The sequence below is a fragment of the Liolophura sinensis genome, chromosome 1, assembly GCF_032854445.1.
Source record: "Liolophura sinensis isolate JHLJ2023 chromosome 1, CUHK_Ljap_v2, whole genome shotgun sequence".
Lineage (NCBI taxonomy): Eukaryota > Metazoa > Mollusca > Polyplacophora > Chitonida > Chitonidae > Liolophura > Liolophura sinensis.
The window spans coordinates 55,966,073-55,980,526 of NC_088295.1; the positions used below are offsets into that span (position 1 = coordinate 55,966,073).

The following is a 14,454-nucleotide window of genomic DNA, read 5'->3' on the forward strand; positions in this document are numbered from 1 at the left end:
TGTAGAAATTATCCAAAAAGAAGAGCTTGTGAAGGTAGACAACTCTAAATCACCTCAGCGCGTCCACTATGCTGTACACGTGGGAAATGTACTGCGGCATTTCTGTTTTTCTGCTAATTGTTTAATATAAGAATGGTGTTACAGCGCATTGTGTAAGTATTATTCGGGTGTGGACGCACAACGAACGACTCCGTACGTTGTGAAAATTCTTGCTACGAGAGCCTGGCTCACGAGACAGTGACAAATAGGGCGATCCTGTGTAGTACGTTGTCCTTTTATTGGGGACCCAGTTTTCGTAGCCTTTTCTGTAAGTTTTGCTGAAGGCTGTCTGGTAAAGACATGAGTGAACAGACATGGGGCGTTAGTTTGTTGTGTGGAGGGCAGATGCCTGCAAAGCGCTTCACAAATGGATCTGTGACTGGTGCTTGTAGGAGTTCATTTAAATTAAACGTTGAGACCTGTTATCAGCACTTCTTTGTATTTACTTATCTCAGTTTTGAATGATTGGATTAAAAAATTAGCACAAAATCCGCAAAAGCACTTTGGGGCCTTTAAAGCCATTCTAAAACATCAGCACACAGCGATTTCTTGTGTGAATTGAAGAGGATAGAACCTGTTTTTCTACACCTGCATGTATAAACTCATTCGAAGTTCTGTTGAAAGTGACAGAAGTATTTTCTTCTCTTGTCAGGATAACTTTATGCTGTCATTGTGACTGCACACAGTGATTTAGAACAGAGAAAAGTCAGCAGTTGTTCAGATTTTCTACATGTAGCTAGTCCAAAATGGATTTAAAATTAGAACATGCGTGAGTGATGTACTGACTAAGTATTTCAGTTGAATGATTAAACGTTGAATGAGGCAGGTAAAGATCAGAATTTGTTGACAATAGATCTTGATGTTTAAATTATTTGAACCACCCTAATTCCTCAACCTTTTCGCATATGAAAGAGCAACTTTGAGTGCAATTTAGACACATTTTTAATTCAATTTTTAATTTGATTTCCTGGACAAAACTACTTTGATGGCATTCCATTTTCAGGGTTTCAAAATAGTATAATTTTAGCAGCCCACACAGAATAACGTGTTCAGAATATGCTTAAATAAACAGTCTGCAAACCTGGGAAAATTAGTGCTTGTATTTGACACCGTCAGTGTCTCACTCAGTGACAACATAAATTTATGAATAAAGGCACTGATCTCCTTACTCCGGGATATTTGAAGTACGCTGGTTGTTGGTTGAGGAATATTTGGATACACCGTATTCATGGCTATTCAACCTATAGTCAGAGACAAGCATCCATGTTTACTGTACATTCATCATAATTTCAGGCACATTTGTAGAAAGTGTATACCATGATGCCTTGAAGAAGCTTTTGTCTTAAGTCGTACATGCTCTGTGGGGAGTAGGGGATTTCTGGTAGTCGATCAGTGACAGTAGTTCATATCTCCATCACACCTCAGTGAGCCTCACCAGCTTGGCAGGGAGAGGTTCTCTGCTGGGTTTAGTTCAAAACACAATTGTTAAGTACGACATTGAACCCCACTCACTCACTCACTCACTCACTCACTCACTCAAAACAGATTTTTAAGATCAGTAGGATTTTTAGAATCTGTCAGCATGAGTTGCCTAAGCCATGGACGAAATTTTAGGTCCAATACAGCAAATGGTAAATGAGTCTGTATGCGTAATCATATTTATACATCTGTTTTATATGCAGTTTTTAGCTCACCTTATGAAGTAGGGGGAGGTACTGTGAGAGGATGATCAGATGCTGTCGATGTCATTGTCCACTTTGCCTAAAATTTTTGGCCAATCATAGGGTTGCAGTGGCCACCCATAGTTCACAGATAGGCAATCATCGATAGCAGTTTGCATACCAAAGACAAAGGAAGTTTTTACCTCATAGCTCAACATTTCGCTCAGCTGTTCACAGGGTTGCATTTGCCTCCCACAGTACGTGGATTGCCAAATGCAGTTTGCGGTTTGCATGTCAAAGACTTGCGTTGTGAAGTTGTGCACTTACTGCCCACGGTATCTTTTTACCACCACAATGATTTACAACTTCTTAACTTATGAAGTCACTGCTGTACAATCCTTAGGCGTACAATAAACAGTGATAGTTGTGACAGTATCATAATTCTGGTATTTCTTGTTGAGTTAATGGAAGATCTTAGCACTATATAATTAGAGGATAATATCTATGTATGACAATGTCAATCATTCTACTTTTTGGGATTTTAGAGGTCAATATTTGAATGTATCACATTGCTTTAACATTATTCTGTTCTACAAATTGCTCAATCAGGTGAGCTACTGATATGCTCTGAGTGCCTCATTTTTTATTGTACTTCTCTAGGCTAATAATTAGAGAAGTGACATTCTGTGAATCGGAAGGTAAATGTGTGATTCTGGGAAAATTTGTTGTCTTTTGCTTTAATAGCAGTTATGACATTCATATGGCTTTATTATTTTGCTGTTCCAGGAAAGCCAAAACACAGGCAGGGAAGCGTTACTTACAGCGAAGAGAAGCCAAAATCCATGAAAATGTGAAGTCTGCCATGCTGATTCGTGGGGGCAACACTAGTCAGACAGTGACTCAAGCCATGAAAGAGATTGTAAGAACTTTATGAAGTGTTCTGGAAGTTTCAACCTGTTAAGCCTAATAAAACCACAGAATTTATGTGTAATGGTGTTAAGTCTGCAGCAACTTCAACAAGCTGTCAGTAAGCATTTGATACAAGTAATATATGTTAACATGTGCAAGTTTATGACAAAACGTTTAATCTCATTTTACGAGAAATATTTATGTCCTTGTCAAAATTTAAGCGTACGATGTCAAAACGTACAGTGCCAGTTCTTGATTATAGTCGAGTGTTGAGCATTCTTCTTTTTTCTTTCCAGCATTTACTGAAAAAGCCATATGCCTCCTTGTTTAAAAGGTAAATATTCTGGAGATTTACCAATAAAGCAATGAAACAGAGAAATTTCCTTAGCTTGGCTGTCTGAGTCGCATTTAAATTCCAAAGTCAGAACTGGAGGAGATGGAACTACAAGAATTTCACATGTCTGATTTAATATGTACTTTCAGTTCATAAACCTTTTTTTGTATTAATTTTATTAAATAAGATTGCTAGTTAGTCACTTCTTGTGGTCATACAGCATTGTTTACAAGCTCATGAAATCATAGTATACATGTATGTGCACACCGTATTTCCCTACTTTTTCGCATATAAAAGAGCAACTTTCAGTGCAATTTATGCACATTCTTAACTTGATTTTGGAGGCTATTTTCAAGGCTTCACAAATAGCATAATTTTAAGAATCAACACAGGATAATGTCTTCGGAATATGTTTGAATAAAACACATGCGAACATACGAAAAGGTTGAAGAATTAGTGTATGTGTTTAGTGTAAGTCAGAAATGTTGGCTGTGTTGTAATTTTAAATGCAAATATTGATACTGCACCATAAGATATGAACACACAACTGACCAGCCATTAATTTTTGCTAATCTTGATATGATATTTTTGTTTACAGGAAGAATCCGTTGAAACCATTTGAAGATCAAACATCAATAGTAAGTTTATACATGTGTAGCTGCTTTGGTATAAGTGAAATATTATTGAGTATGGCAAAAGCACCAATCAAATAAACATACCTGAGTAAACTCTTTACATTGGGGGATGAAATACAAGAAGAAAAAAAAATGTGAAAGTTTGGAAACAAATTATAGGACAAGCAAATGTTGCAAACAGCATAACGTAGAGATTATTTGAGTGTTAAATGCGTGGTCCCTGAGTTATGAAAACACAGTGATTTTCTACTCTGGGAAGGCATTGTTCCTTATGAAAACACAGTGATTTTCTATTGTGGGGAGGCATTGTTCCTTATGAAAACACAGTGATTTTCTACTGTGGGGAAGCAATGTTCCTTATGAAAACACAGTGATTTTCTACTGTGGGGAGGCAATGTTCCTTATGAAAACACAGTGATTTTCTACTGTGGTGAGGCATTGTTCCTTTCTGTTGGAATGGGTGGAATCTGTGCGATTTAAGAAGGCCCAGGGTATACAATAAAGGAAAGTATTCTCCAAAACAAAGTTCAACTTCTAGTATTATTTACTTAACTTGTGTGAAATGTTATGATGTGCAACAGTAGAAAAACGTGTAATGTACAATGTTGAAATGTCTGAATACTGCTACTTCACCGTGTTGTTCAGAGGTCATGTCGGGTCATAAAGGCCCGTCACTCTGTCATCGTATGTAGCATAAGTCTGGAAAATGTAGTATTTTATCAAGAGTCACTATATGTGTGGCATTCTACCCTTATTGTAAATTTAGCAACTTGTGTAAAATCTTGCTTTTGCAGTTCAAATGATATGCTCAATTTAGTTTTAAAGTTAGATGTTGTACACTAAATAAATGCTGTCCTGTGTGTAGATAGAACTAATACTTGGTACATTACACAGTTCTATTTCCATGATTGTTTTTTGCAGGAATTTTTCTCAGACAGGAATGATGCTTCACTGTTTCTGTTTGGTTCACATTCAAAGAAGAGACCGCATAATTTAGTGATCGGTAAGCCAGTGACGCTTTAGCTCTCATAGATAACTCCAGGTTCCTTCATCCACAGAAGTGACTGTCTTTATTTAAAACAACAGACAAAACTGAACAAAATATAAATCCCATTAAACATGTATAAAACATCCAAACATAAAATTTTAATGAGCACACCTTTGTAGGTTTGTGATGTCGCAGATATCCCAAGATATCGCAGTGTAAAAAGAGTAAATTCTTGCACATTGAGAATATTGAAAACTATTGTTATCTTGTTATCAGTTTTAACCAATCAGTGGTGTTATTTCTATGACTTCCTTCCAATCCTGTTTTACCGATTATCCATTTGATCTGTGAGGTATGAGTGATACGATCCGAGTTCTCTAACATGACATAGTCCATGGGCTTGTGGCCATTCAGATTTTACTAGTTGATTGATAGAGTTATCAAGCTCCTGAGAACAAAATGGCTGTGGCCGGTAGGGCCTGTTTCTACCAGTCTTTGTAAACAACTCTGGTTGTATCATTTATTGTCTTTTGTTTTAAGTAAGCCACTGATTTGGACAGGGAATTTTGGACTACTGTAATTCTTCAACCTTTTTGCAGGATTGCAAGGTGTTCATTCAAACATATTCTGAAGGCTTTATCCTGTGTAGACTAAAAAATTTGTGGCAAGTCTGTACATCATAGTTGGAAAGTTTTGTCAGTAACTGGTCAGAGGTTGGTGGTTTTTGCCAGGCACTCTGCCGTTCTTTAATTGACCTTCCATTGTATATGTAAAGGCCGTTAGTGGGAAGGTCTGTCAGCAATCTGCGGATGGTCGTGGGTTTCCATCGGGCTCCGACTGGTTTCTTCCCACCATAATGCTCACCTCCATCGTATAAGTGAAATATTCTTGAGTAAGGCGTAAAATATCAATCAGATAAGTAAACAAATTGTATATGTGAAAAATTGAGTATGACTGTATGGTGCTAACGACAATCAGTGAAATTAAATCTGCTAATTTAATTGTATACATGTGTGAAATATTGTGAAATCAGTCAGTTGTGAGATACTTGTCCTAGGATAAAGACCTTGGTTATTGAAACTGTCTCTTAAATTGGCCAATTAGTAATGACCATTGATGTGTATGTTTGTTGCTCGGTGTTTTACAGGCAGACTGTTTGACTACCACATTCTGGATATGGTGGAGTTGGGAATAGATAAATTCACATCAATGAGTGATTTTAAGGTATGATTGATGGTGTTGCATCATGATTGATGGTGTTGCATCATGATTGATGGTGTTATGATTGATGGTGTTGCATTATGATTGATGGTGTTGCATCATGATTGATGGTGTTATGATTAATGGTGTTATGATTGATGGTGTTGCATCATGATTGATGGTGTTGTGTGAACTGAACCTGTAAATGTCTCGTCTAAACCTCCAAAAAAAAAAAGAATTGAATGTGGTATTTTTTTAAAGTGGAGCCATTGGCCATCTGTATGGTATGTTTTATCAAGTATAAGAATACCTCATAGTGGGATTTTTAGTTTTTATTGGTCAGTATGGCGTTGAGAGATTCATTCATTGGTCAATACACGGTCACATGATATTCCGTATAACCAATGATAAACAGCTGAATCAAAGGGAAGTAACACTCACAAAGTATTACCCCATATTCATGAGGCAATAGACAATGGTCTTGCTGCTATAGCCAAGGGTTTTCTGCATTTATTCCGTTTCAGTTATGTCCCCTTTTATGCTCACTCAAAGTAGATGGTTGGACGATGATTTGCTTAGTTAATTTTAGCGAGGCACGACGTCCTTGATTTAAAGTATTTTTTCTGGCAGGATAGGACATATATTGCAGGACAATGGGTTTGTAAAGGAGGAAAGGGGACCTGTCAAACCCCCTAGCTCTTGTGCCTTGATGCCATTTTATTGGCAACAAATGTTCCTTTCCCAGCTGATCATCATAACTTCACAATAAACACAGAACATTACAGTAAAAACTAACACATTGTAATATTGTAGATCTTGTGTTAGAACCAATTTTTTGACATAAAAATGGCTCAAGATCCTGCTTCACACTAGTGCCACCTTGCGGGACTAAAAAGTATTCCACATTCCCCATTGTCAGGTGTCGACAAGCGAAGGTGTACTGAGTAGAAGTTTTAACATCACATGTTAAGAGCTTACAATTTCTGATATCCATGGATTTCTTTGTACAATTGTTGTTTAATATTCTGATGATCTCTCATCTGCCTGTAATGATTTGCCATAACTGTATGTTGGCCCACTTCGAGGGCGGTAGATCGAGGGTCAATCCTGTGTCGGGTCACACCTAAGACCTTAACAGAGGCAGTTGTAGCTTCCTTGCTTGGCGTTCAGCATTAGGGAGATGGTGCAATGACTGGTTGACCCGTATCAGTATAATGGCTCTGGCGGGGCGGCTTTGGTAAGTCGTCTCAGTGAAGCAGCACTAGATAAAAAAAGCGGTGGAAACCCATCCTGCAACAAGGAGGCAGATTACGTACACCTTAAGCACTCCTTCTTCGTCATAATTACGGCGTAAATCCCAAACAAGCACTCCCAGCATGTGGGCTTCCCTTACATGTACTACTGTAATTGTTCAACCTTTTCGCTTGTTTGCAAAGTGTTTATTCAAGCATATTTTAAGAACATTATTTTTCATAAACTAATAAAATTATACTTTTTGTGCAATCCTGAAATTGGTCAACCAAACCAATGTAGTTCTGTCTTTGCAAGCAAATTAAAAAGGTGCATAAATCTGACAGAGTTGCTCTTTCATTTGCGAAAATGTTGAGGAATTAGTGTAGTAAGGAAAGCTTCCAAGCTTACCATTCGTGTTTATGTGACAATTCTCTGATTGGGAACGAAATAGTAAAGGGTACATTGGGACATTTTAAAATCCCAAACCGGGTGAACAGTTGACATAGCTTACACACTACACAATAGTGACCTGGAACACTGACCTTTTTTTATTTCCCACAAGTGATAGTTTGTTTTATGAAATTTAGATAGAGCATCTGTAATTTTTCTTTCAGGTTGCAAAGTGTGCCCAGGGTGCAAAACCATGTTTGGTGTTCGCGGGAGAACCCTTTGAGCAAGACCATGAATATCAGAGGATAAAGAATTTATTTATTGGTAAGAAATGAACATAAACGTGAAGCTGTTTATCAATAATTTTATGTATTAATAGCTGTAATTTTTTACTTCTTGTAATTATATGATTAGTGTTTCATGGCGTGCACAGAATTCATCAGGCGGAGGAAACCGTTTAAAGTCTTTTGGGAAACTACAAACCTGAGCTCAATACAGGCAGTATTTTGTAAGATACCACCTCTAACATTCACTTTAACATTGCTCTCCCTGTTATTTAATGTTGATGCATAGCTCCGCCTGTGCTGTATGCAGGGGAGATGAGGTAATAACTCTTGAGCATGGCATTAATACCTCAGTCAACCATATCAATTATGTTCACCATTGAGACTTGTTAGTCTTCTAGTATGATTACATAGGAAATGAATTTCAAGATGGCGGAGTTACCGGTATGATCAGTGCAGTGCTTAGGACTAATATCCTTGAACAATAAGGTAGCACATTTAAAACCCTTAAAACTAGTGTACTTAAATTTGATTTGTTCGGTATTTGTCCCAGCTTAATATTTCATTTTTCATGTGATTGCAGACTTTTTCAGAGGTCCTGTTGTACAGAAGCTGCGACTTGCTGGACTGGAACACGTAATTTCCTTCACTGCGGCAGAGGGGAAAATATTCATGAGGACCTACAGGTATTGATAATTTTATTGTTTGAAGAAAGAAGAAAAAAACATGATGAAGATGAAAGGAGTTCTCTAAAAAAACCCAAGAGAAGTGGCAAAAAGTGGATTGGTGTTTTACTGCGGTGTCGGGTGTGAACGAGTGTCCTTGATTGAGCAGCCTCTGCTCAGACCTGTAGACCAAGGAAATCCGATACTCCTGTTGGCGTGAACTCATCCGCAGGTGCAAATCTACGTATCAGAAAGTTCATCAGTTCCTGCTTAAGACTGGTGGCGTGTTCTGGACTCGCAGGTTTTCTTTCACCTTTCCACCCTTCAGATTCAAAGGAGGGTTCAAAAATAAAAACAAAAATGGCATATGATCTAATTTATGTAGACTGTTTTTCCCTCTTGAAGACATACTTACTTGATGAGAAAAACTTGAGAAAAAAAAAAGATAAAGAAATCTATACAAGACATCTGGTGAAAAAACAGTGAGTTTTCTATTTTTTATTCAAGTCTTGGACTTCTATTGTTGTCTAAACATTAATCAAATAAATTAGTTAATTAATATAAATAATTTCCAAGCATTGAGTACGCTGCCATAGTTGATCATTGTGGTAGTGTAATTCTGTCTTGGTACAGAAATGCCTCAGCCAGACAATAAAGGGTCATCATCTTGGATGACCTTGACCTTTCCTGGTTGACTGGCACAGGTTAAAATTTGACTGTTGTAGTATTTGCACATCAAAACAGAATCTTAATACATGAATATTTTACTACATGTCAAGAGCCCTTTATTGTCTTATTTTGCTGAAGTAAAAATGGAGATCTTAAACCATAAATTGTCAGTGCGGTGGATGTCAGTACACAGTAAATCATGACTGTTCACAGTATCTTGTTTCACGTGGAAATCCACTTTCCCATTATACTCCATTTGGCGCGTATAGATAGGAGACAACATAGAATATAAAATGTTGATATGTGTGGTTTGGTTGAGCACATTTTTCCATGATTTTTACTCCCTAACAGAACTCACCTGTTGAAGTCCGGTTCTCGCACCCCGCGGGTCGAGGTGGAGGAGATGGGACCATCCATGGACTTCAGTGTGCGCAGAACTAAGCTAGCTTCTGATGACCTCTTCAAGCGAGCCACAAGGCAACCCAAACAGGCTAAGGTACACATTTTTCTCCTTTATCACGTTTTTCCTTTGGGCACTCAGTTATCTGATAAAGGAAATAGGCTTTTGACTGTAACCTTTGACAAGTCCTTGCCGTGCGAGCCATGTAACAGGTTTGGGGGCACAGGTGGCTCTGATGGCTTCGATGATAGAAACATTGGCTTGATGCAACCACTCTCGTGATAAAATCCAGCTTTTGCTGGTAAGGCTGAGGCTTTAGGTCTCCAGTACGTTAGCTAACAATGGTCAGGGATCTCCTTGACCCATAAAACTGCCTTATTGGTTCTCTTAGAAGATGTCTGCTTTTGACCCAGCTTGTTTTATGTTCAAATCCAACAATAACAGTTCAGCCCAAAAAATTTTGAGGTGATATCTGGCGAGATGTGGCGATGTAGCTTTCAAGTAAAGCTTAACAATCCTCATAAAGGTGAAATATTATGAAAAAAAATATATATTACTGTAAGAAGTTCAGTGCAGTCAGATCCACTTGCATGTACTGTTTGAGAGGATGTCATAACTCGGGCCTCTGGTCCACTAAGGTGCACTAAAACAGTTCACCTCATATGCAGGAGCCCCTTGTCCAGTCCTAAATATGTAATACTAGAATTGTATAACTTGTACATTTGACTACAGTGGAAGACATGATCCTTAAAAAAAAAAAAAAAACTTGTATGTCAAAGCGATATTGATATCGTGGTAATAACCAACTGTGTTGTCTTTTTATTTTTTTCCAGCCTAAAAAGAGAAAGAATGTTTCACATGATCCATTCGGGACTAAAATGGGCAGGATTCACATGGAGAAACAAGACATGGATAAATTACAGCTACGCAAGATGAAAGCTTTGAAGAGGAAGTCAAAATCAGAGGAAGGGGATACAACTCTGTCCTCTCCCAAAAAATCCAAGGACAATGAAAATGTGCAGGGAGAAGTCAGTGACTGAACAAAGATCAGCAAAGATTAGTGATTTGTTTGCTGCGGGACAAACAAACCTATGTGACGAGACAAACCAATGTGACGGGATAGACAGACCAATGTGACGGGATAGACAAACCCATGTGACGGGATAGAGAAACCAATGTGACCATGTTAAATCATTGTAACCAACACAATTCAGCAAATTTCATACATTTTGTGCAACTTTTGTATCACCGCAGACTCTACATTGTACATTGGCTTGAGCAAGTCAAAAAATTTGGGAAGATGCACTTAAAAAAAAACAACAAAAACAGAACTGAGCTGAAGTTTGACCTGTCACTGAAGTCTCTGTATGTTATAACATAGGCACAAAAATGGCCATTTATCTTTTGTTTTTCCCACATATTGTCTGTTGTGCACATGTGTACTGTAGCTCCACTTAAACGAATTATGTACAACATACAGCTAGTTGTTCATTGTGCATACAGTGATGGAGCACAGTTACCAGCGGTGACTGGTCCTCGCTGACACAGAAATGTCACTCTCTCCACAACTGATCCACCGATCACCAGTGTGGGCACGTGCTGCACTCCAGCTTCCGCTGGTTTGACTCTGGTCATAAAGTCAAGAGGTTTGTCAGTTCCCCTACACTTTGGTAAATGCATGCCTCAGTGAACAGGTGAAAAGTCTATGCCTTCAGTGTATATGTTCCTCTGAACAGGTAGAATAAATTTTTTTTTTTTTTTTGGTCAAAGCACTTTCATTTCTGTGTAATTCCTCCATGTATGGACAAGAAATCCCACCCAGTAAGTGATTAATCCTTTCATATAACACATTCTTGTATTTCTATCACATGGGGGTCTATTTAACTGGGCTGTCCCCAAACCTTTTGAACTGAATATCCATGAAGCAATTCATTTGCAATAAACCTATTTATACATGTGACAAGATGTAACTATGACCATTTTCATGTGAAAATGGTGACCCACATGCTGAAGGGAAGGTGCTGAATTTGTTCTGGTTTTGTTGCACATGTTGGGGTGGGATCCGTGCATGCCTGTTTGGAAATAACAAGGTTCAAAACCCATTTCCTGCATCTGAATGGCTAATATAGTTTGGCCTTTCGCTTAAGGCCACAAGTCACTGTGGCTCAGTACTTAATGGCACAATCAAATCAGTTAAGTGGGAGAGGGGGGGGGGGGGCCTTACCTAATATTCTTGAGTACTGGATAAAACACCAATCAAATAAATAAATAAATCAAATCAGTTAAGTGGGAGGGGGGCCTTAACTAATATTCTTGACTACGGCATAAAACACCAATCAAATAAATAAATCAGTTAAGTGGGAGGGGGGCCTTAACTAATATTCTTGAGTATGGCATAAAACACCAATCAAATAAATAAATCAGTTAAATGGGAGGGGGGCCTTAACTAATATTCTTGAGTATGGCGTAAAACACTAATCAAATAAATAAATCAGTTAAATGAGAGAGGGGCCTTAACTAATATTCTTGAGTATGGCATAAAACACCAATCAAATAAATAAATCAGTTAAGTGGGAAGGGGGTGGGGCCTTAACTAATATTCCTGAGTATGGCATAAAACACCAATCAAATAAATAAATCAGTTAAGTGGGAGGGGGACCTTAACCAATATTCTTGAGTATGGCATAAAACACCAATCAAATTAATAAATCAGTTAAATGGGAGGGGGGCCTTAACTAATATTCTTGAGTATGGCGTAAAACACTAATCAAATAAATAAATCAGTTAAATGAGAGGGGGGCCTTAACTAATATTCTTGAGTATGGCATAAAACACCAATCAAATAAATAAATCAGTTAAGTGGGAAGGGGGTGGGGCCTTAACTAATATTCTTGAGTATGGCATAAAACACCAATCAAATAAATAAATCAGTTAAATGGGAGGGGGGCCTTAACTAATATTCTTGAGTACGGGATAAAACACCAATCAAATAAATAAATAAATCAGTTAAGCCACAATCATGTGGCTGGCCCTCGATTCATTTATTTATTTATTGGATTGGTGATTCCACCTATACGATGAAGTGGAAGCCAGCTAGCCTATGATGGTACTTACCTTCTACTTGTTCAGTCATTGGTTGAGCTTTATTTAGATATTGGGTTAAGAGCACTGAAAGTTTATTCTTGGGTTTTCTCCATTCAAATACTTGGTCAGAGAAAAATAACAGTATATGAAACACACAACATCCCTGTTCCTTCATTCATGAGGAAAGTGTGTGACACGTGGTATGTCTTTGTAAACCAAATCAATTTCACTGCATATGAACTAGTATATAGAGCCCACAAAATTGTAGATCTGAGATCCATTTGATTCTTCTCCGCTTAGCTTTCAGATATGCAGATCTCAACTTGGTCTTCTGGACTGTGATGTCCTCTTTATTTATTTATTTGATTGGTGTTTTATACCGTACTCAAGAATATTTCACTTACTGCCGGAGAGGAAGCCAAGAGGTCCTGTTTATGGCAAAGTTGTATGCAACAAAAACCTGTTTCCTTTAATCCTACGGTGATTCTGAGATCAGCTGGTTATTGGTGACTAATAAAGACCATAACATTGCAGTTACATGTAACATAAATGTATGTGGTGCACTGACAGCAAGCCAAACTTCGCTAATTGTTCTTTTTTGATTTTTAGGCAGCTGCTCTTGGCATTGGCCGAAAAAAGATAAACTTTTGGAATGATCAAATTGAAACCAAAAATCAAATGAGTGATTGACAACTCGCTTGGGAATCTTAACTTTAATTTGTGTTTAAGGGAACAATAAACAACCATTTTGAAAAAAAAAATGATCTTGATTTTAAGAAGAGCAACATAGTCATGTGATTTGGATATTGCAAATTACAAAGTTCTGATGTCAAGAACAGATGCGTTGGTTACATTTGTGTTAATTGCAAAGCTTTGGTCTTTATCATTTAAAGTTTTTCCTTGTGTATAGCTTTATTCTCCTAGAAGAGTGTTGTAAGGTTTTTAAGGTAGTATGATACTTTATGACCTTTACTTTCCTTTACAAATGCTCTTCTGCTGCAGATTTTAGAGAAAATGCAATATGAAATCCATGGCCATGTTTGCTTCCTGAAGAGAGAACTAAAACCAAGGCTATAGACAAAAGGTTTTCATACATACAGTACATAAAATGTTGACTTTATCTCTGAGCAGTGTGAAACTACAAGATTGACCATGGTTTTCAAAATATACCCTTCAGAAAGAAATGGAACATTGCAAAACCTTTTATTCCATCAAACACCTGATCACAGTGGATCAAACCCTGATCACAGTGGTTTTTGGTCGCCTTGCAGAATGGAAGTAGGCAGTCTTCTTTCATTGAAAACATCTGTGCATAAATAAACCCATGTATGTATTTAGAAGTAGGTCTTGCAGATTCTTTGTTTTTCATTTGTGTGGTCGGTCTAGCATGAAGTCATAGCCCGCTTCTGACAGCCATCGTTCAGGTGAAAATTTCTGAACAACGATGATGACGATAATCAACATTACATCAGGGTTTGGATTACCCATTCATGGCTATCTAGTTAGGAGTGTTTAACAACATACTCTACAGAGTTTCACTTGTAGGATGTACGGGGTGTAAACCACCAACATTTAGCATGTTACTAACAAACAAGTATGTGTGAGGTGCATATACGCACACATAGAACAAGTATGTGTGAGGTGCATATACGCATGCATAGAACAAGTATGTGTGAGGTGCGTATACGCATGCATAGAACAAGTATGTGTGAGGTGCGTATATGCTTGCATAGAACAAGTATGTGTGAGGTGCATATACACACATGTAGAACAAGTATGTGAGGTGCACATACGCACGCATAGAACAAGTATGTGTGAGGTGTGTGTGCGCACGCATAGAACAAGTATGTGCAGGGTGCTGATACGCACGCATAGAAAAAGTATGTGTGCACATACGCACGCAAAAAAAAAGTATATGTGAAGTGCATATACGCACTCATAGAAAAAGTATGTGTAAGATGCA

At 37.8% G+C, this 14,454-nt stretch overlaps 1 protein-coding gene across 1 annotated transcript; it reads left to right on the top strand.

The window, feature by feature from the left end:
• Positions 1-79: 79 nt before the first annotated feature.
• Positions 80-10,539, top strand: LOC135482080 (ribosome production factor 2 homolog). Its single transcript, XM_064761914.1, has 10 exons — positions 80-152; positions 2,487-2,619; positions 2,906-2,943; positions 3,542-3,581; positions 4,500-4,581; positions 5,714-5,790; positions 7,614-7,713; positions 8,257-8,359; positions 9,359-9,503; positions 10,241-10,539. The coding sequence occupies exons 1-10, from the start codon at positions 133-135 to the stop codon at positions 10,445-10,447; spliced, it is 945 nt and encodes a 314-aa protein (XP_064617984.1). The 5' UTR covers positions 80-132; the 3' UTR covers positions 10,448-10,539.
• Positions 10,540-14,454: the final 3,915 nt, after the last annotated feature.